The 23743-nt window shown below is 41.8% G+C and overlaps 1 protein-coding gene across 1 annotated transcript in view; it reads right to left on the reverse strand.

The window, feature by feature from the left end:
- Nucleotides 1-451: 451 nt before the first annotated feature.
- Nucleotides 452-23743, reverse strand: part of CYRIB (CYFIP related Rac1 interactor B) — a 91338-nt gene continuing 68046 nt past the window's right edge. Inside the window, exons 4-13 of the mRNA XM_081949878.1 lie at nucleotides 20547-20629; nucleotides 18578-18699; nucleotides 16792-16897; nucleotides 16183-16319; nucleotides 13914-13991; nucleotides 13697-13813; nucleotides 11594-11673; nucleotides 6735-6861; nucleotides 3548-3618; nucleotides 452-1349 (exon numbers count right to left, since the gene is read on the reverse strand). Coding sequence (XP_081806004.1) covers nucleotides 1286-1349; nucleotides 3548-3618; nucleotides 6735-6861; nucleotides 11594-11673; nucleotides 13697-13813; nucleotides 13914-13991; nucleotides 16183-16319; nucleotides 16792-16897; nucleotides 18578-18699; nucleotides 20547-20619 — 975 coding nt within the window. The 5' untranslated portion in view covers nucleotides 20620-20629 and the 3' untranslated portion in view covers nucleotides 452-1285. The remainder of the gene's footprint in view (nucleotides 1350-3547; nucleotides 3619-6734; nucleotides 6862-11593; nucleotides 11674-13696; nucleotides 13814-13913; nucleotides 13992-16182; nucleotides 16320-16791; nucleotides 16898-18577; nucleotides 18700-20546; nucleotides 20630-23743) is intronic.

The following is a 23743-nucleotide window of genomic DNA, read 5'->3' on the forward strand; positions in this document are numbered from 1 at the left end:
CACCATAGAAAAATCATAAAATCAGTTGAGTTACTTGGCCATTTTTACGACCATCTTGACTCACTACTGTAAGTGGAAACAGGACTATTTTTCAGAGTTACGACCTTTGCAGCATCCCCATGATCACTTGATCAAAATTTGGATGCTGGGCACCTGGTTCATACTTATGACGCTTGCAATGTCCCAGTCTCGCATGATCCCCTTTTGCGACCTTCTGACGAGCAAAGTCAATGAACGGGGAAGCCAAATTCAAATAACAACCGGGTGACTTATTTATCAACTGCAGTGATTCACTTAAGAAAGGTCCTAAAACGGGGCAAAACTCACTTAACAAATGTCTTGCTTAACAACAGAATTTTTGGTCTTCAGTCCAGGACTCCCTCTATTCTTTTTAAACCAATTTTCTCCAATTACAGGCCCCTCCCTCTTCAATTACTGAAACAAACCACGCTTAGAAAAATGAAAGCTGATTTTTATTGTTGTTTCCACAGCCAATCCTTTGACACAAACATGCATACGTAATTTGGCTACGCACACACCAATTTTTTTTGAAAAACATTAGTTATTAAACATACAACGTACATCCTTACAAAAATGAGTCGAAATGCAAACTTAACCTTTTTTTAAAAAAAAACAAAAAAACGAACGGTTTTTACTAGTTTCTTTTTTAAAAAAAAATCTTTGTGTTGGGTACCATTTGTACAAACACAGTTAATTTAAACAAATCTGCTTTTTTTTTTTTAAGTTTTCCTCCTGGTTGCACATAAGAAAAGCTGCAATAGAAAATGAAGTCACTGAGGAGTTTTCTTTTTTCTTTCTTTTCTTTTTTTTTAAATAGCAGTAATAGGCAGTTTTGCCATGCACAAGAAGCAATATTAAATATTAGTTTTTCAAAAACAAAAAGGAAAACAAAAACCACATTTAAAAATATTTAGTTCAAGTCACAGAGCTTTCTCTCATACAGAGAAATCCATAACGCAATGCAGAAATTAGCTGCCATGTACAATGGCGACTCTGAAAAGTAAAACCAAAACCCCCCCCAAAAAAAATTTACCTTCCAGAGATGATACATTTCATTGATTTTGGCACAGAAAAGAAGTTATCAGCTTACTCAAGGACAAGAACGTGATATATTTTTTTTTAATGGAAGAGAGGACACGGGGAAAGAAAGTCAAAAGCAAGACTGAACAAGATAGTAGTTGCAATCACTTTTTTTAAAAAAATCTGTGCATCTCAGTCATTGCAGAATACTGTTTACAGCAGGAACACACCTTGCAGGTAACTGTTATTGCAACATAGATTTAATTTGCTTGGAGGTAGTCTCATCGTTCAAATGTTTTGTTGTGTACCTATCGAGGAATGAAAAACACATTGTTGATCTTTCGCCGTTTTTTATTTTAAAAAACTCAGCTCAAGTACGGTTTGTAGCGTTGAGATGGCCATAGCAACAGCACTTAGATTTCTATATGCTTTGTAGTGTTTTACATCACGCTCTGAACAGTTTATAAATATCAACCTATTTCCCCCAACAATCTGGGTCCTCATTTTACTGAGCATGGAAAGATGGAAAGTTAAGTCAACCTTGAGTCAGTCAGGATTGAACTGCTGGCAGTGGGCAGAATTAGCCTGCAATATTGCATTCTAACACTATGTCACCACAATGATGCTAAATAGTGCAATTGTATCCCTCCCTCCCTCCCTCTCTCTCTCTCTCTCTCTCACACACACACACACACACACACACACACACTCTTACTCTCTCTGTGTCTCTCCCATCTTTCTCACCAAGGGACTCTGGGCGGTGTACAAATGACATTTTAAAACATAAAAACTGTACATAATTTTTTTAAAAGAGGCAATTAAAATTCCACATTAAAAAGTTGATTAAAAGGTGGGAGTTCTGGAACAACAGATTCTCTGGATGAGATTTATTTGACCCACAATGCCAGAAGACATTTTGACACAAACCAAACACAGCACTCCTCCTGGAGAACCTAAAACAACGGAAAAGCATGGTGGTGGAAAGGTTATGATTTGGGGCTGTTTTGTGGCATCAGGGCCAGCTTCCCATCAAAGAACCGACTGTGAATTCTTCATTGTACCAGAGGATGCTTGAGGATAAAGTGAGACCACCTGTCAGAAAACTGAAGCTCAACCAAAAGTTGGCCTTGCAACTATGACAGGAACCCTAAATCTTCTACTAAACCAACCTAGGGAAGGAGAGAAAGGGAGGGAGGGAGAGAGGGGGAAAAAGAAAGGAAAGAAGGAAGGAGGAAGGAAGGTTCTGGAACGGCCAGGTCAAAACCCAGATGAAAGATCACTGAGGGGTGGTTTAAAAATGGGCTATAATGCAATAATCCCCTCATTTTTTTCCGCACAACTGGGAAAAAATGGGGGGGGGGGTCTGGAGAAGTGGAGGAAAATTCCTTTTAGTTGATGTCATAGATCGGTGGATGGTTATAAGAAATACCTACTTGAGGTTACATCTGTCCAAGGGGCAATACCAGGTATTGGAGCCATGGTGCATTTTTTCCACAGGGGAAAAAAAGGAATATAGGTAGTCCTTGATTGACAACCATAATTGAGCCTGCAATTTTGGTTATGTCACAATGGTCATAAACCATGCTTGATTTTATAACCTTTTTTGCAGCGATGGTTAAGTGAACGTCACAGCCATTAAATGAACTCGATCTGTTAAGTGAATCCATTAAGGGGTGTATTTTGCTGGAAACCAGAAATAAATGATGGTTTCTGGGGGGTGGGGTGGGGAGGGGGAACCCCATCATAAATTGTAAAAAAAAAAAGGTTTTTCAGGTCCATTGTAACATTAAATGGTCACCTAACCACTGGACATAGACCACAAAGTTCTCTGCTAGGTTTCTCAGGAACCTGTTGGATCTTCCACTTGGTGCAGAGTTTGTCTCCCAGCTGATGTCAGGATAGTTAAAATCCCTCAGCTTCAGGCAATGTGTTTGCACTATTGTTTAACCAGCAAATGAAAGAGGATGGAGGACTTGCTACCGTATTTTTCCAACTATAAGACACACTTTTTTGTCTCCCAAAAGGGATTGAAAATGTCCATGCATTTTATAGACCAAATATTGCTGAAACCCTGCCCACCCGCAGGCCCCTTTCTCAGCCTGTTTTTTAGGCTTTTTTGTCCCATTTTCTTTCTCGAAAATGGGCCAAGAAAAGCCTTGAAAACAGGCCAAAAAGCCTCAAAAATGGGTAGAAAAAAGGACCCAAAAGGGGCCGAAAATGAGGTGTGCAGAGGCCAAAAACCTTTTTTTGTTGTTTTCCTCTTCTAAATTTAGGCGCGTCTTATAGTCAGGTGTGTCTTATAATCTGAAAAATACGGTAATTCTTACAAATATGTTTCTCGGAAGCAAGAGAGCCACAGCTAGCAACTCCATGCAAACCTCTGGGATTCAAACTGAAGGGCATTCACTCTATGTCAAGATGGATTTTAAAAAACGCACGCACACACACACACACACACATCCAAAACGCAACAATTGTGCTTAACACTAGAGGGCTTGTGAGGTACCTGAGAGCATTTAGAAGGCCTTCTACGCTGTTTGGAGGCTGGTCTTTGAGAACTTTGATGCATCCTTTCATCTAGAGTGCCATAAAACAGGGGGGGGGGGGGGAGAGAGAAACAAAGTATAGTATTTCAACGAATGTCTAGACGTGATGCAGTAATCCCATACCTGTAACTTCAGCAAACTGATTCATGCAAAGACCTTTTGATTGGATATTTTAGGAAATATCCAAACTTGGCGTCAGGGTAAGTCACCTAAATTCTTAAAATGACAACTTAATAATAATATTTTTTAAAAAAACCTGCCACCACAAAAAAAAAAAAATCAAAGAAACTGCAGCACACGTTTTCTCAAGCTCTGTCTAGTTGTGAACTTAAATTTCCAGGGCGAGATGAAATGCATTCCAGAATACTGAAAGAACCACCTTAATGGGCTGGCCAAATATTTGGGTATTATTATTATTATTAGACTCCCTAGAGAACCGAAATCTTATCTTCAGAAAGAGGAGCAAGGAAGACCAAAGATGCAGAAAACTATAGATCCATCGTTTTGATACCAATGCCTTGGGAGATGCTATAGTAACAGATCTGTTTGTAAGCACTTTTAAAAAACAATCAAGCCAGCATGGATTTGTCAAGAACAATTCTTGCTACATCCCATTTTTCAAAAATCATCTCATTTTTGATCAAATAGCTTCCCTAACAAATTACAGGAAGATTGCAGATTAAATATTGATTAGCACCCTCACTCGATATTTCTCTCCAATTCGATGAAGTGGGTATAATTATTGATCTACCTATTTATCCATTTAATTGGAATGCTTTCCTGCCCACTTAATCTGCTTGTAATCAGCGTGTTGTAGGAACTTGGACTGAAGTGGTTACCAACTGGTGGTCCGTGGACCACCGGTTGCCTGTAAGAAAATTTTGGTGGTCTGCAGAATATTTGCATTTGTTATATTGCACTAAATCAGGAGTCCTCAAACTACGGCCCCTGGGCTGGATACGTGCAATGAATGCTTGTGTTGCTGCAGAGAGTCTCCCCCTTTGGGGTCTTTTTGTGCGGGTCAGAGGGAGGGGGAAAAATTCCGACTTGGGGTCTGCTTCAGCCTCCTGGTGTGAGGCTTTGGGCGAAGGCTGGAGGGAAGTGCCGCTGGTGGTAAAGAATTGGAGGGCCTTGTTCCAGTGGGACTGCATCATGGCCTGGAACTGGCTGACCATCTCAGCCCAGTGAGACTCCAGGTGCTGGCCTTGCACTCCCGCAGGTCTGCTTGGAAAGTCGATGCTCGTAGTCCTCAAGTGAGGTGCTTCTGCTGAGCCTCCTTCTCAGTCAGATCCAATTTGAACTGAGCCAGCTGTTTTGCCAACTTTTTCTCGTGATGGCTGCTTAGTTCCAACAACTGCTTCCTGTTGGAGCCCTAAGGAGCCAGGGCGGGCAGGCGAGGAGTGGCTGGGGGGGGGGGCGAGTAGAGGCTGGCGAGGTGCCCCTTGACATGAGTGACATCAAGTTGGACACGGCCACCCAGTCACATGACCACCTAGCCACACCCATCCAGCCAGTCATTAGGCAGATGATATTAGTGGTCCACAGGATTTAAAATTATGAAGGTACTGGTCCATGAGGTCCAAAAGTTTGGGGACCCCTGGTGTAGAGAATGTGTCTCCCATTTGAAGCTGATACAAAATTGGAGGGGAGACAATACGTTAGGAGAAGTAAAGTTTAAAATTGAGTTGATAGGCTGGAAAAAATGATCTGAGTGTAGTTCTGTAAAAAAAAAAAAGTACAGGTAGTCCTCAATTTACAACAGTTCATTTAGGGACCATTCAATTACAACGGCACTAGAAAAAAAAAGTGACTTATGACCGTTTTTCACACAATCGTTGCAGCATCTCCGTAGTCACACGATCAAAATTCAGGTGCTTGGTAATTGACTCATATTTAAGACGGTTGCTGTAAAACCGTAAAAGTCGTAAAGCGGGGCAAAACTCTCACTAACAACTGTCTCGCTAACAATAGAAATTTTGGGCTCAACTGTGATCATAAGTCGAGGACTATCTGTACCTTTCAGAGTTTTTTTTCTAAAGGCTCTCATTCAGTAGCCAAAATGTGCAAAGCTTCCCAAAATCTGAAAGGGAAGAAGTATTGTTTCAGAGAAGCGTAACAGAAACAGCGTCAAGGGCTTTGCCTGGGGAGCGAATTCCAAATGTGCTAGGATTGAATATTTAGGGGAAAGATCATGGAGAAGTCCTAGATTGCAAACTGAATTAGAAACCATGTTGCAATAAAAACACTTATTGGTCTGACTCAACAGAAGCATCGTTGCCAAATCACGGGAAGTAATGGTTCCCCTTTATTCTGCTTCAGTTAGATCCCGCTGGGCTCTGTTTGAAGGATTCAGAGAAATTGGAAGAGGCTAAGAGAGATGCAATAAGGATGATCAGGGGAGGATAAATCTGAGAGAAGGAAGGAAGCAGGCAGGGTTACTCTTAAGAAAAAAATATCTGAGGGTCACATGGTTGCTCTCTTCAAATGAAGACTTAGGGTTGCAAAGGTTGGATGTTGTTGTGAGTTGCAAAGTCGTGTCCGACCCATTGTGACCCCATGGGCAACGTTCCTCCAGGCCTTCCTGTCCTCTACCATCCTCTGGAGTCCATTGAAGCTCATGCCTACTGCTTCAGTGACTCCATTCAGCCACTTCATTCTCTGTCGTCCCCTTCTTCTTTTGCCCTCCATCTTTCCCAGCATGAGGCTCTTCTCCAGGGAGTCCGTCCTTCTCATTAGGTGGCCAAAATATTTGAATTTCCTCTTCAGGATCTGGCCTTCTAAAGAGCAGTCAGGGTTGATCTCCTCTAGGACTGACCGGTTGGATCGCCTTGCAGTCCAAGGGACTCACGGGAGTCTTCTCCAGCACCAGAGTTCAAAGGCCTCCATTCTTTGGCGTTCAGCCTTTCTTATGGTCCAACTTTCACAGCCTTACATTGCAACTGGGAAAATCATAGCCTTGACTATACGCACTTTTGTTGTCAGGGTGATGTCTCTGTTTTTTAGTCTGCTGTCTAAAGGTTGGATACTGTGGACTAAATAATCATTCCAATCTATAATTAGCCCTCTGTGCCCTCCCAATGTCCGTCTGTCCCCCAACCCATTCAGCAACGAAAAGGAACATTTCAACTATCCAAACCCAGAACTTACATCAATTTTTGAAGTTTTTGCAAAAGCACCCACTGGATGTACGTGGTCGTAGAGGATTATGACACCCACCATTACCCTCAGGCAGAAGGATACGGTCTCCTCATTTGTAAACCTGCTCCTGTATTCCCTGGAGAAACAACACAGAGAAAGATTACCAAAAGCTGAAACAACATAACCTGTTTCCCCCGAAAATAAGACCTCCCCGGATAATAAGCCCAATTGGGCTTTTGGGTGCATGGGCTAAAATAAGCCCTCCCCGAAAATATCGCAACCCAGCAGCAGCCATGAAGTGACCACGTGAGTTCAGCTCAATAGCTTCCCAAAACATGACCTACGTTTGCCATGAGAGATTGTAGGGCAGACATTTATGGAGTCTTAAATTAAGCTTATCAAGTATGACAAACAACTATTGTTATCAAATCTTTCTTTCCATGAGACCTGACTCAGCTCCCGAACTTTATTTTTTAAATTTATTTATTCATATCTTGCTTTTATTATTTTTTTTCAAAACAACTCAGGATGGAGAACAATGTAATTGGCCCAAATCACCCAGCCAACTTTCATGCCTAAAGTGGAACTATAACTCACAGTCTCCTGGAGATTGGCCCAAAGGCACCCAGCTGCTTTCATGTCTAAGGCGGGACTAGAACTCACAGTCTCCTGTAATTGGCCCAAATCACCCAGCCAGCTTTCATGTCTAAGGCAGGACTAGAACTCACAGTCTCCTGGTGGTCAGCCCAAGGTTACACAGTTGGCTTTCATACCTAAGGCAAGACTAGAATTCACGTTCGCCTGGTTTCTAGCCTTATGCTTTTAAACACCAGACCACACTGGCTCTCCTTAAATTTGATATTGTTCTCAAAGGAGAAAGCTGCCTTTATATATTTTTTTTAAAAAGGCTTCAACTTTACACAGACTGTACTGTAGGCAAAACAGACAGTTTCATACCTTTTTTTTTTAACTATGTAGGAGGTGAAAACATGTAGAAAACTACCATTCACCTTGGAACGCATCTCCAGTGTTGAAATATTTAACAGTATTCCCACAAGAAATAAACTGAGAGTTTCCCCCTAAACGTAAGAGAATATTAAAACTGAAAGTGGCAAAATCTCTCTAAGATGAATGTCACTCCATCTGCTCTTTAAGCGGGGCGCAATTAGTTCTACTGGGAGAAAATGGGAAACAGTCTTTATTTCTCCTTAGGGTCGCCATCACCTGATGATGAGACAGGGCAGAGGCAAAATGTATTTTATGGTTCTATTTCAGGGGTGGGGCTGTTGCAGGTTCGCATGGGTTTTGGCAATGCTGTAGCTAAGATTCTGCACAGTTTGGCAGATCTGCAAATCCCACCCCTCGCTGGCCCCTCAACCATGATCTTACTATATCGCTCCTGACGGGTTTTTTATTTTTTGTAATTTATTCATTTATTTAGGGGATTTTAATATTGTGATTTTAATTGTTTTTATCCATCAGCCCACCTCCTCCTTGTACACGTCTATATTATATGTATGTTTTGTCCATATTTGTATTTTTATGTGTTTTATTGTATGCCGGGAGAGGGTGCGGCTGAGAAATAAATATTATTATATTATTATTATATCTGAACTAGGCTGTGTGGTTTCTCCGTGTCATATAACAATATATGTGGGTATAAACATAATTTTGTATTTGTTTATTCATTTTTTTATTTTGTCATCTTTATGTAGTGTAGAGTGTAGGTGGAGACCCTTTGAGAGCTGTGTGCAACGCAATTTCATTTTAATATAGGCCAATTAGTATGCATTTATAGTGACAAAAAAGTTATTCTACTCTATTCTGACCCCTCTCTTCTTAACACACTACTTGGATAAACAGATCAAACTAAAAGAAGGAGTAATGTGTTTGTGACCCAGCATTTTGGAAAACGTGAGGTTATATAAAACCATGGGAGAAAGAGACCTAAATAATGACCTAAATCTCTCTCTCAATCTTTCTCTTTCTCCCTCAATCTCTCTCTCTCCCTCAATCTCTTTCTCCCCCAATCTCTCTCTCTGTCTCTCTCAATCTCTCTCTCTTTCTCCCTCAATATCTCTTTCTCCCTCAATCGCTCTCTCTTTCTCCCTCAATATCTTTCTCCCTCAATATCTTTCTCTCTCTCTTTCTCCCTCAATCTCTCTTTCTCACAATCTCTTTCTCCCTCAATTTCTCTTTGTCTCTCAATCTCTCTTTTTCTCCCTCCCTCTCTCTCTCTCAAGCTCTCCCTCAATCTCTCTCTCTCAATCTCTCTCTCTCAATCTGTTTTTCTCCCTCAGTCTCTCTCTCTCAATCTCTCTTTCAATCTCTCCCTCCATCTCTCTCTCTCTTTCTCCCTCAATCTCTCTTTCTCCCTCAATCTCTCTCTTTCTCCCTCAATCTCTCTCTCTTTCTCCCTCAATCTCTCTCTTTCTCCCTCAATCTCTCTCTCAATCTCTCTTTCTCCCTCCCTCAATCTCCCTCCTTCCCTTTCTCTCCTTTTCCTCTTCTCTCCAATGGCTGGGAAAAGATCTGCCCCAACTCCCCCCCCATTCCTACCCTAAAAGCAACTTCTGGGTTGAAAGGATTCCTTTGAGGAGAAGAGGAAGCTAATTTAAGGAAAATAGGTTTGGCCTCAGCCTTTGTTCTATATATGTTGCAACAACCTCAGCGGTTGGGAGAGGGATGGGAGGAGATTGCCATTCTGCAATATTCTGTCAATTTAGAAAGGTTCCGGCTATTTTAACACAAGTGCAGCTTTGTGTTTATCTGTGTGTGTGTGTGTTTGCATTTGTGTGTGTGCATGTGTGTGTGTGCATGTGTGTGCGTGCAGAGACCAGAATGAAGTGATTGGCTGACTTTACCCTTCCTTCTTTTACCGATTTTAATTTCTTTAAGTCTTTTACAATTTTACTTGTGCCAATAAATTCATCGTAATGATGAGGATTCTCACCCACTGGAAAAAAAAACCCTCATTTACGTTAATTGAAAATTTACAAAATACTACTCAAATACTTCCTTGTCAAGCAAGAAGGAGGAAGGGGGGGAAAGTCACCAAACATATATTTTAGGCTATAAAAGGTATTAAAGTAATGGCAACTTTCGTCAGAGATTCTTCCAAATCTTTCCAGGAATAAAAAGCCAACATGTAAGAGTTGCTCCCATATTTGTTAAAATCAAAGTTGGCTCTATCCTTTTGTGTAAGATAATCCTTGGGTTATGACCTTCACAGCGATACCTGGCGAGGGCCATGCAATGGTCAGTCATGCAACCTACCTGATTTGATTTTACGATCCTTTATTGCACCTGAGGTTAAGAGAATGCCACGGTTGTTAAGCAAACACCACCGTCGCTACACAAACCAATGGTTCGATATGGGTGTGGTTTTGCCGAAAAATGGAAGTAAACGCCAATTTTTCAACAAAACCATTGTAAAACTCATTCGCGTGACACTACATACAGAAGTGAGTACACTCCCTCACTTTTTGTAAATATTTTAAGTATATCTTCTCATGTGACAACACTGAAGAAATGACACTTGGCTACAATGTGAAGTAGCGAGTATATAGCTTTTATAACAGCATAAATGTGCTGTCCCCTCAAAATAACACAACACACAGCCATTCATGTCTAAACTGCTGGCAACAAAAGTGAGCACACCCTTAAGTGATCAGGGCCAAATGGGACCCAAGTAGCCATTTTCCTTCCCTGGTGTCATGTGACTCAGTGTTAAAAGGTCTCAAGCGTGAAGGGGGAGCTGGTGTGTTAAATTTGGTGTTGTCACTCTCACTCTCTCATACTGGTCACTAGACGTTCAACAGTCATCTCATGGCAATGACCAATGAATGCAACCATTAGAACTTTGAATCCGGGTTTTAAGTATCTGCCAGGTAGGTCTGTCAGAACTTTGGACTGTCGCCAAGTGACCAGTCGTAAGTTGAGGACTACCTATATTTAACAATTCTCATTTGCAAAGTAAACACTCCTTTGGGTTAAGATAAGGATCTAGTAACTTCTTCAACAGGTCCATGTGCTTTTCTTGGGAGCGTGTTGGAAGTGGTTTGCCCTAGGCCTCCTTCTGTTTTTGTTGCGTTTTACTTCTTGACTTCCCAAACTAGCTGACATCTCTGGAGCTTCCCATCCAGACCTGATGTCACTTAGCTTTATGAGTAAGTCCAGGGCCAGTTCAGTATAGCCAACTATCTGTGAACCGAAGGAATTAAAAATGATTCCTATATTTCCTTGCCTGGTCGGTTTAGACCAGTGATGGCTAACCTTTTCTGGACTGAGTGGCCAAAGCATGCACATCCGAACCCCCAAAATGCAATGCGTGCACCCCCCATGCATGCACCCTCCATCCCCCACGCACACCACCCTCGCATGCACCTCCCCATACCACTACACGCATGCGTGTGTGTCCGGAAGACTAGCTGGCTGGTGGGAGGCGCGTGCATGCACAGCAAAGGGCCTATGCATATTGGTACAAGTAATCCTTCGCTTACAACCACAATTGAGCTCAACATTTCTGATGCTATGTTAATTTTGCCCCATTTTATGCCCTTTCTTGCCACAGTTGTTAAGTGAGTCTGGCGTCCCCACTGACTTTGCTTGTCAGGAGGTCGCCAAAGGGCGTCGCGTGAACCCCGGGAAGCTGCAACAGTCATAAATATGAATCACAGTGGCCAAGCGTCCGAATTTTGATCCCGTGACATTCAGGGACATTACGACGTGTGAAAAACAAGTCACAAGCCTTTTTTTGCCCCCAATGCCGTCGTCGTCATGTTGAACGGTCACTAAATGAACTGTTGTAAGTCAAGGACTACCTGCATTTGACAATGATGACATCTGGAAGGGATGGCTCTACTTACGGGGTTTCCAGCATAACTCTGCAAACGCTGGCCATGGTGCTTAAGCAATCCGTGGTGTTTTCTATAGGTAAATTCTTGTTCTGTGAACAGATGGGTAAGGAAGAAAAAGGGAGTAAAATGCGATTGGGAGCATCGTTTTTGCCTGCCCTTTCTTCATGGGAGGGGGGGGGGGTTTGTCTGTAATAATAATAATTATGGTTAAGGATGTCCCAGCGGTTATTTGAGCAATTTCTCCCGATTGTAAACTGAGAAATAGGAGGAATATTCAGAGATTCTGTGGTCTAATGGGTTTGTATTCTACCTGGAGCGACCCTTAAAGAGCACCCCAAAGTTTCTGCTGGCACAAAATGCATTTTACCAGCGGAAAATGCACAGCCACACTTTGGCTCTGGGAGTTGCACTGGTTGTCAGTTTGCTGCTAGTTGCAGTTCAAGGCCTTATGGATTTGACTTTTAAAGCCCGATTAAAGCTATAGGATCTTATCTGAAGGGCCATGTGAACTGCCCCGATGGTATATACAGCAAAAGAAACTCCTGGGACATTATTTTACCAAGAGGGTAACTTTACTGATAGATAGATCAATATAGGCACAGTAGAAGCAAAGCCAGTTCTGAAGTTTTCGCGCGAAAAACTGTATAGATAAAATCCCCATTTTTACCTCCCCCCCCCCCCGGGGCCATTGTCCCCCAATCTAGTGCAATCTCTTTGTTTTGGGAAACAGTCAGCTCGGCTCAGAAGGCTCTCATCATTCGACCTCGAGGTGTTGATATTCTCCCAGGCCACAGACTGTGCACATGAATTCTTCAATTCCCTCCCAGGCCCCTCATACATTCCAATCGTACCCCTCTCCTCTCCTCCCTGGTTTCTCTTGTCTGGCTGTGAACAAAAGTGCACAGCGAGTCGGCCTTTGACAGATCACCTCTTTCCAATTATAACTATCTACCCATCTAATCAAGCCTAGTAGAAGAGATATGATCCAGGTCCTGTCAATTAGCAGCTCTGGGGGACTCTGGAGATGCATCTTTTCTGTTGTGGCCCCCATCTTCTGAACCTTCAGTCTCCAAGGGGATATTAACCCCATCTTTGTCAGTCTCCTGGAAAGCCTTAACGCATGTCTCAAAGATGCTTTTTCAGGAGGCAACAGGCCTTTGTTTTTGCTTTGAAGACGTTTCGCTTCTCATTCAAGCAAAACGTCTTCAAAGAAATAACAAGGAAGTCCAGTTGCCTCCTGAAAAAGCACCTCTGGGACAACCATGACCTGGATGACTGAGGATCTCTACGGGCCTTAAAGCACAGTTCTTCCTTGGGGATCCCATGGTGGACCTGCATTGTATGAGGCTGAATGACGCCGAGAGGCCCTGGATGCCTCTCTGAGCTTGGTTGTTTTGTTTTGTTTTTGCAGATATTTCATTGCTCAAATTAGGTAACATCATCAATGCTAGACTAGCACTGATGATGTTCCTTAGCAGGGTAATAAAACACCTGCAAGGAAATAATCAAGGTCAGAGAGCACTCTCATTCAACCCTGACCTAATAGTGTTCTCCTTTATCAATATCTTCTTTTATATTTTCATTTTTGTTCTTGTTTATGATAGATAGATAGGTAGGTAGGTAGGTAGGTAGACAGACAGACAGACAGACAGACAGACAAATATAGATGATTGATAGATAGATAGATAGATAGATAGATAGATAGATAGATAGATAGATGATAGATAGATAGATAGATAGATAGATAGATAGATAGATAGATAGATAGATAGATAGATAGATATAGATGATAGATAGATCGATAGGCAGGCAGGCAGGCAGGCAGGCATAGAGATATTGTGATATGGTTTTGTTATTCTACTTGTAAGCTGCCCAGAGTAATTTTTTTATGAAATGGGCAGCTACACAAATTTGCGAAATAAATAAATAAAGCTCCCTGAGCAACATTACACAGTTCTTGTTGTCCGTGAAGAACAATTCATAATACTGACAAGGCTTCACCCTTCCTCTCCACTGAAATCCCCAAAATAAGATTTATGCGAACCAGTCACAAAAAGGCACAATCGTTTTCCAAAACAATCTGTGTTGACGAAAACCAATTCATGCACATACCTCTGAAACAAATTTTGTTGTGGCATCACTTAAGGTTTTCAACATTGGTGTCGCTTCAGCGTAAAATAAGGACATTCGGTTGGCCAATTCATTGTTTACTTCGTTTTCCCCTTCTGCCTACCAGAAGTTAAAACAAATGTTTGCATGATTAAACGGGTCAAGTGAAAAAGAACACAGGGAGTTATTTTCTTCTAGTCTACTTATAAAGGTTACCTACTGGGACATTGTTGATTCTCATACGACTTAAGGTTCTTCTATAATAACTGAAATCATTCTGAATTGCAGGATTTGTCATCTAAAAAAACCAAAAGACAAAGTCAAGATACCGAGAACCTCGTGACAAATTTACAAACAAGCCTGAACAAATCAGTTTCTGATACCGCAAAATGACGCCCACAGAACCTCCATGAAATACTGAAAACATTAATTGCCAAATCTTGTGAACCAGGATCCCATGTGTCCCCCATACATGACATTTGAGGGGAGAATATGCCCGTTCTTGAGGCAGAGGAATCCTGAAATCACATTTAAGATTGGGTGAACTTGTGAGGTTTTCTACACCTTTCCGCTTTCTGATCTCCTTATACGTAATTGCTATGCCTGTCCATCATGAACACTGTTACGTTTTGGTGACTCTCACAATCTAATTATTGTGATTTTATTAGGTGAAATGTCAACCTTTGCCTTAACCAGAGGTGGGATTGAAAAAATTTAGCAGCCGGTTCTCTGCCCAGTTGCTGGATGGGTGTGGCCATGGGGAGCGTGGCCTACTTGGCCTCCTGCACCACGGCAGGGGGAGGGGCTTTTCGCCTTCCCCAGGAGACAAAGGCTTTCCTCGAGCCTCGGGGGTGTGTGTGTTTGTGTGAAAGCAGCCTCCCCGAGGCTCCAGGACTTCCAGAAGGCCCGTTTTTTGCCCTCCCAGAGTCTCCACACGGGCCTTGCACTTATCTGGCATCCAAAACGGGACGTGTGGAGACTCCTGAGAGGGTGGGGAGGGGTAGGCGGGGCCAGCCAGTTCCTTCCAACCACCGGTTTGGTGAACCAGATGCAAAATTAGCATCCCGTTTGCCCGAACTGGCTGAATCCCACCCCTGGCCTTAACTTGTTCAAAAGCGGGCTGAGTTTCTAAATTGTAAAAGGTGGAGAAATTAGACACATTTGATTTTGTTTAATCCTGCCTTTATTATTTAATAGGTAACTCTGGGCGTTGAACATATGTGATGCTTCTTTCCTTCTCCTATCTTCCCAACAAAAACCACCCTATGAGATGGACTGGCCTGAGAATGATTGACTCAAAGTCAGCCACCCAGCTTTCATGCCTAAGCCAGGACTAGAACTCACAGCCTTCTAGTTTGGCCCAAACTCCCCAGCCAGCCTATGAAGCCTAATAAATAAATATAAATAAAATGGCATTTCAAGCCCAAGTCACTTCACTAGCATTGATGATCATGGTTCATGACCTGATCATATATAAAGCTTAGTCAATTGGCTTATTAGTGATGCTCCGAAATATAAATAAGCAAAAATGGTGGGTCTGGGGTATAATTATCAGGATTACCAGATTTCTTTTTCTTCCTCTGAAGACTGCACTGACGTGATGGATAGGATGCAAAACTATAATAGCTCCTGATTTGATTCAGGTCCCTTATTTATACCATTACGGTCGGTTATTTATATTCTTAATGTGGATTAATAGCCCGACTCATCTAACAAAAAGATTCACTAGTAAATATGAATGTTCTAAGAGAATATTAGAAATATATTATTTCTGCAAAAGGCGGAAAAAGGAAGAAAGACATCTAAGTACCTCTTTATGTTCTGACCGAGGCTTCCCAAGAGCATGAAGCAAACTCCTTGTCCCGATAAAAAACTATTTTATTAATTTACTGTGAATTCTGCTCATTCACTTGCAGCAAAGTCTTTCAACAGAGGATTTACAGTCACAGACCTTATCTGACTTGGAGAGCTGCCAGGCCAATATCTGCAAAACTTGGCAAGGAGCCTGAGAGAGTCACAAACTAATTAAGCAAACTAATTGTCTCCTGCAAACTCCACTCCCCTTTCGCTCCTCTTTTATTTCCTCTGGGAGGGGCCATTCATCGTCCACCTGTGGCCTTACTCTCAAGTCGACCCCTGTTCTTTAGCTGTTCCCTTCATCTGGCAACTCTGCGCATGCGCACACTGGGAACAGGCTCCAGCTGTTCGTCTGCCTCACTGATGTCTGACTCTGAAGGCAGCTGATAACTGTCAGACAGACCTGGCCCCCTCTCTGCATAGAGCCCTCCTCAGAGCCTTCCCCAGACTCCAGGACTGACCCATGTTCCTCCCCAGCCTTCTCACTGTCCGAATCTGCCACCAGCTCTGTGGGCCACTGGCAGGCCACAACACCTTATTTCTTTTAAACGCAATCTGAAAAGAGACCAAAACCTCACAGTCAATAAGGTGACAGAGATCATCCAACCGTTCAGGAATTACTCTGTATTTACCTTCAGCTCGTCAAACCGAAGCGTGAAATGAAGGATTTCTGCAAACTGTTTAGCAAGAGCCTGCTCTCGCTCCAGATGCTGTGTAGGAGAATATGGCGTGCTAGTCAGGGCCCCAAGGAGACCTCGTAAAGCAGCTTCTATTTTGAAGGTGGAAAAAAGAAAGACAGGCATATAACAAACACTGGGGACGTGTTGGTAATATCTTGGCATAATTCACGGTTACAAAAATAGGGGGCAGTTTAAGCATGACAAAATCCTAGGTGTTGGTGTGTTGTTTAAGCAGTCAAGTTTAACCTGCCTCCAAAAAAAAAAAAAAAAAGAAAAAAAAGAAAGGAAGAAAGAAAGAAAGAACGAAAGAAAGGAAGGGAAAAAAACAAACAGGTTCTTGCCTAATTACAGGCACACTGAAAATTTGCAACTCAAACACACCAGCAAGCAAGTTGCCAAAATGATGTAGGGGTGTGATTTTGTTTTTAAAAGTCATCTCCGATCATCTGTCATGCTGAGATGGATTTGCAGGTTGCTAATCTAAACATGTGTGAAGTGCAAATGCAGAATTGAATAAAATAAACACTCTGAACTATTGCAGGCATGAGCTAATGCTCTTACCTAGCCTCTGAGAAAATTCATAGAATTTCTTTAATTTGCCCACTAGGGGGACAACTGCACCCCATGCCTTCTCTTGCAGTCTCTCGTCGGTGGGATGCTGTATTGCCTGAAAAAAAAATTAAAACAGGAGTTCCCCTTTACCCTAACCTTTTAATATTATCTTCTTTGTTATTATTATTGATTGATTAGTTGGCCTATAGGCCATACCAATGTACAAGGTTCAAACACATAATACCAGTAAAATCCTATACAAACTATTTAAAATAAGAGTAGAATAAAATGCAATAATTTAATACATAAATATATAAAATAAAGTGACGTAACATTATACTTCTGTACCCCACCCCCTCCAATCTACACCAATCTTTAGTATTATCTAATGACAAAGTAGAGGCGTCATTTTGCATGTTGTTTACACATTCCGGGGAAAGAGAGAGGTACAGGATCTAAACATTTTCACTGTACACATCAGGCTAGGAGGTCAATAGCAGCTCTATGAGGATCACCTTTTACAACAAGTTCGTGATGCAAAGGCAAACTGGCAACTGGTGTGTATTTACAATGGTTGCACAGTGCTCCATGGTCACGGGATCTCCACTTGCAACCTTCAAAGCCGGCTTCTGATTTGCAAAGTCGATGGGGAAGACAGCAGGAAGTCGTAAGTTGCAGTTAGGTGGCATCATGCTTAATGACTGTGGGTGGCCTACTTAATGACCATAGCCAGAACTGAGAGATTGCTGTTGTTAAGTTGGGAATGGCCACGTGATTCTTCACTTTACAATTGTACAGTCCACAGCCAGGAGTTTGATCTTGACCGGTTCTAGGTTGACTCAGCCTTCCATCCTTCCAAGGTCAGTAAAACGAGGACCCAGATTGTTGGGGGCAAGATGCTGACTCTGTAAACCGCTTAGACAGGGCTGTAAAGCACTGTGGAGCGGTATAGAAGTCTAAGTGCTATTGCTTCCGTGTTTCCCCCAAAATAAGACCTAAGTGAAAAATAAGCCCTAGCATGATTTTTCAGGATGCTTGTAATATAAGACCTAGCCCCAAAATAAGTCCCAGTTAAGATCGTTAACCAGATGGATGCATTTAGAACTGTATTTTCCCCAAAATAAGACCTAACCGGAAAATAAGCCTTAGTGTGTTTTTTGGAACAAAAATTAATATAAAACCCAGTCTTATTTTTGGGGGGGGGGCACAGTATTAGTGACAGAATTGCCGGTCCCAAGGGCAGTCTTTGATCCACATCCTGATGCGTCAAAAAGTGGGGGAAAGGAGATGCCTTAAATAAAGTGTTATCTTTAAAGGGAGCAGTGTGTTGGCAACACAACAAATGAGAAATAGATGTAATTTGTGTGCAAGCCATTGATTGCTTACATGGAAAAGCATAAAGCAAGCCCTCTACGTGGTAATATATTATAGCATAATAACAAGAGTTGGAAGGGACCTTTCTGATTGCTAAAGACATGCTTGATCAAGACCAGTTTTTTTTCCCAAACTTGGCAACTTTTAAGATGGGTGGACTTCAAATCCCAAAATTCCCCAGCCAGAGTAAGGCTGGCTGAAGTCCACCCAGAGTTGCCAACACTGTGTTGAAAAACACTGATCGAGACTCTTGACCTACTGAATATGCTTGTAAGTATTGTGTTAAGGCTAATAAACAAGCAATATTATCTAACGTTTTCTCACTTAAGATACCAAGAGGCCTTCCACTGGTTGAAAAGCAGCTCATGGGCGCTAGGCTTTTAAAACAGGATTCCTGAATTGAATATCCGATGAAGTTTACCTCTCGTATTTCATGTCCCGCTCCTCTGTACGATTGTAAGTCTTCCAGGATTCCTTCTGCATCCTTTAACACTACATTTACCTGATTGTAAATTTCCTTTTCTGATTCTGTAGGTTGAGCATCTACACACAGGAGAGAATATCAGGTTACGTATTTATCCTCTTTACAAATGTTATGTCCATATTTTATTCCTAACTCTATCAACTGTTCTCAACTTTACTGGAATACCTTTCCACTATGACAGCTGATGACAATGTATTTGTCATCAATTCATTTGGAATAATGTCTGTGTGACTTACCTTTATTTATTTATATTTATCAACCAGTGTATCTCTTTTTAACTATTACATTGGTGGTAGCCTTGGCATATCTCATTTAATCCATTTACTTTCATATATCATTGCAAGAATCTTGCAGATTAAAGTAGATCGATTACCTTTTCAGGCAATGTGTTCTTGTGCTGTGTCCCCACCACCAAATATAAAAATATTATCACTGATCAGCATCTTGTGAAATGCTAGGTACCATTCTGAGTGATTTAAGAGGCTAATAAAAAGAGATACTACAATTATTATAAAACCACATAGGCATAGAACGTATTCTAATTTTATTTTAAAAAATCTTTACTCAAAATCAGGAACATTTAGCACATTTCTCTATTCTCCAGCAGTGCTTTTCAAAAATTAGAAGGCACTGAGCTGTATACTGCTTTGGATGTGAAAGGAAAAAAGTATTCTACAGTGAATGGGAAACATCTCATTAAAGTATCTGCAACTTTTCCCAGGGTCACATGGCTGCCTTTTCAGTGAATCCAATAAAGGTGGGTGTAGTTCAGGGGTCGGCAACCTTAAACTCTCAAAGAGCCACAAAGGTCCTACAGGAGCCCCCCCCTCAATTCTGGAGCCAACCGGAAGTCTGGTTCAACCACCATAAAGTCTCCTCCTAGTGCCGCATCCTTTTTCCTCTACCTGTCCTAACCAAAAGCCCTATCAATTGTGGAGCCGTCCAGAAGACCCGCCCTTTGCCATAGAGTCTCCTCCTGGCGCGCCATGCTTACCCTCCCCCCCAACCGGAAGCTCTTCTCAAAATTGTGGAGCCAACTGGCGACAGGGAGCCACAGCAGAGAGATGAAAGAGCCACATGTGGCTCCAGAGCCACGGGTTGCTGACCCCCCGGTATAGCTTAAGGAGTTATCACCTAGTGACATGACTCTACCACTATGGGCGCCAAAGAATCTTTTTTCCTTTGAATCTAAAGGGGCTGCACAGCCTTCGTAAGGGAAACTTCTAAATGGAAATGTTCGTTACGGCCTTAATCAGGAGAGTTACGCACAGATGTGGGCAAAGGGATGTTTGAACATGTGGTACTTCTTTCCTCCTCCTATTTTCCCAACAACATCCACCCTATGAGACATTTTGCTTGCCCAGAGTTATGCACAGATGTTTTGCTTGCCCACCCAGCTGCTTTGCAGCAATTTCATTTCACAAGGAAGACACTTAATCTTGGGGTTTTGTTACATTCAAACTGCAAAACTGTGATTATTCAAATGAAACCAGTTTCCCAATGAGTTTTTTAGGGCCCTCTTTTCTTTTGAAATTTGTTTCCTGGTTCTGATAAAATAGGACACAATGTTTGGAGACTTGCTAGCTTTGCAAGATTTGTTCCACTAGAGTTGAGTGCAAGTTGTGGGCACCAACAAAATATTTAAACATATTTACTATAACCTATAATTAATTAACAAAATAGCCCCCTTTCCCCCCTAAATGGATATTGTTGCCTCAATGAATATTCCTAACACAAGCTCAGATTTTTTTTTCATCCTTGTGTAGCCCACTCTCATATAAATTAGCCAATAAAAGAGAATTTAATTTATGATTCAGGCATTGTCTAATAAGGTTCTTTTTCAAAAAATGCATAAAACAAATAGCCAGGGCTTATGTAAAGTACATAAGTGAAAAACAGTTCTCACTTTCAAAATCCAGGAAAAAGTTTGGTCCCTGTTCAAGGTCTGTGCACGTCAAAACTTTAAGAAGGTTCCCCATGTTAAGATGCCTGTTGAGACAAAAAAAAAAGACACATTTTCTTTAGGAAATATTTTTTAGGAAAGACATTTTCTTTAGGAGGAGATGTATACATCAATATTCACATACCCTTGGGACAGGGATGGTTTTCACTTACCTTCCCTACTGGTTCGTAAATGTATGCTTGCATACGGCCTGTCCGTGTATGGGCCTGGCCTTCCGCGTATGCGCATTGCTCAAAAAACATTCGTAAATAGGATGAAATAGATCTGGGGCGGGTGGGTGGACCCACCCGTGATTTCTACTACAGGTTCAGGCGAACTGGTCTGAACCGGCTGAATACTACCTCTGCCTTGGGAGCTTAGAAACTCCCTATCAAAGATCAACAGAGTGGACATAAGGTAACGGTAAAGGCTTCCGACGTACATATGTGCTAGTCGTTCCTGACTCGAGGGGGCGGTGCTCATCTCCATTTCAAAGCTGAAGAGCCAGCGCTGTCCAAAGACGTCTCCATGGTCAAGTGGCCGGCATGAAGGCCCACAGAACGCTGTTACCTGGCCCTATTTTTCCTATTTTTCTACTTGCATTTTTGCATGTTTTCGAACTGCTAGGTTGGCAGAAGCTGGGGCAGGTAACGGGAGCTCACTCCGTTACGTGGTACTAGGGATTCGAACCACCAAACTGCTGACTTTTCTGATCGACAAGCTCAGCGTCTTAGTCACTGAGCCACCGCGTCCCCTAGAGTGGACATATCATATCCAAATTCCCAATGTCGTATAGATGACAACTGGTTCTTCCATAACAAATGAAATACCCAAGAACTCCACTCCCTTGAACTCTGATGAAACTAATTAAAAAGGTATATAACTTCTTATTAAATTTAAAAATGGAGGATGAACAAATAAAATATACAATGGTACAATGGGAATTATTATTATTATTATTATTATTATTATTATTATTATTATTATTATTATTATTATTATTATTATTATTATTATTATTATAACGTAGAACTAAGAGAAATGGCAAAATTTATGGGAAATAAACTATAGGTTAACCATGGCAAGTTCTTATAAAGAAAATTTATATAATATGTTTTGTAGATGGCATTTACCACCTGCTAGTTTAGCTAAAATGTTTAAAAATATGTCTACTAAATGTTGAAAATGTAATTTAAAAATGGCACATTTGATTGTATGTGTTTTATCGGCTTGTGTTAAAGCTAAAAAAAATTGGGCAGAAATACACAGATGGATAGAAAAGAATAGGGAAACAGGTAGATTTCAAACCTGAACTGTTTTTATTAGGGATGGTATCAGAAAAAAAATGGATATGTATTTACTCTGTTTCCCTGAAAATAAGACCTCCCCAGATAATAAGGCCAATTGGGCTTTTGAGCACATGTGCTAAAATAAGCCCTCCCCAAAAATATTGCAACACAGCAGCAGCCAGGAGGTGACCATGTTCGCCGCCTCCTGCACCTCAAAAATAATAAGACCTCCCTAAAAATAAGGCGAAGTGCTTATTTTGGGGGTCAAAAGGAAATAATACGGTCTTATTTTCGGAGAAACACAGTAACATTACATGTCTTAACAGCAGCAAGGATTATTTTCGCACAATATTGGGAAAATGAAGAAATACCGCAAGATGAGGAGATAAAGAAGATATTAGATTGCGCAGAAATGGATAGACTTACATTGAAAATCAAACAGAAAGAAGACAGAATATTATCAAACATGGAACTTATTTTACCAAAGTTTGGGAAAAAGGGGCGTAGAGTAATAAGGCCGTTAAGCAATTTAAATACCCAGACAACATGATGTTTTTAAAGCATAAGAAATGTAATAAATAGAAAATTAATAATTAATTAATATTTATAATTATTAATAAAAGAACCCCATTCCGAATTCATTAAAGCCACAGACCGCACTGTTATCCAAGTACGATTATACTGCTCTCCTAAGATTTAACTGATGCCTAGGAGTTGAAAGAGGCTCTTTGAATTACTGAATGCATCCAAATCGGTAGTGGAAATCACCTGCTCCGGCTCTATGCTGTTCTATTTAGGCACGTTTTCAAGCCAAAGCACATGCGCGGAAGGCTAAGCGCATGCTCACACTTGAGAACAAGAAGGGGAAGTAAGTGAAGACCATCCCCGATCCAGTCCCCTTGTCAGTGAGCAAATGTATTTTCCCTTTGCCCACGGCTTGTAGATTTGGCAGATCTGCACCCAGGTCTTCCTTTCTTTGCTGCTTTTACATCACATCAACAGCAAATTCTCATCATCCTTCCATACTATAAAATAGGGCCGATCAGCTTAACGCCCTTAAAATGCTTTGGAGTATGACTTCCAACGCAGCTGATGGAAAGTGTAATCCAGAGCATCCGAAAAGCAGAAAGATGGCTTATTCCTCAATCTATATCATCACAGCATGTATCCAACATAGCTATGCAGTTATCATTTTTCTTCAATACTAAGCCTTTCTCCAGGGGGTGGGCTGCTGCGGGTTCGCACGATACTCTAGCTAAGGAACAGCCCAGTTCGGAGGACCCCCAAATCCCACCGCTGGCCCTTCCTACCCCGCCCCTCCCACGAGTTTCCACATAGACCGTTTTAGATGCCAGGTAAGTACAGGGCCTGTGTTGAGGCTCCGGGAGAGCGAAAAGCGGGCCTCCCAGAAGGCCTCTGGAGCCCGGGGAGCTGTTTTCACCCTCCCAGAAGCTCTAGGAAATCCTCCAGAGCCTAGGGAGGGTGAAAACACAGAGAGAGAAACCCCGCCGTGGTGCCGGGCATGACTAGGCTATGCCCACCCAGCAACCAGGCAGAGAACCTGTTGCTAAACTATTTGAAGCCCACCCCTGCTGCCTTTCTCCTATTTGGCTTCTTTTTTCTGTAAGTTTTATAGCTACACACCTACACCCACACCCCAACCTGTATCTTATTGAACTATCCATAGAAAGGGATATCAAGTTTCTTATTACTTATGTACATATTAATAGCAGTGGTGGGATTCAAAGAAAATTTCTACTGCTTCTGTGGGCATGGCTTGGTGGACATGGCTTGGTGGGCGTGGCAGGAGGAGGATACTATAAAATCTCCATTCCCTCCCCACTCCAGGGGAAGGATACTGCAAAATCCCCA

The sequence above is a fragment of the Natrix helvetica genome (genome assembly GCF_964273705.1).
Source record: "Natrix helvetica genome assembly, chromosome: 4".
In the NCBI taxonomy this organism is placed as follows: domain Eukaryota; kingdom Metazoa; phylum Chordata; class Lepidosauria; order Squamata; family Natricidae; genus Natrix; species Natrix helvetica.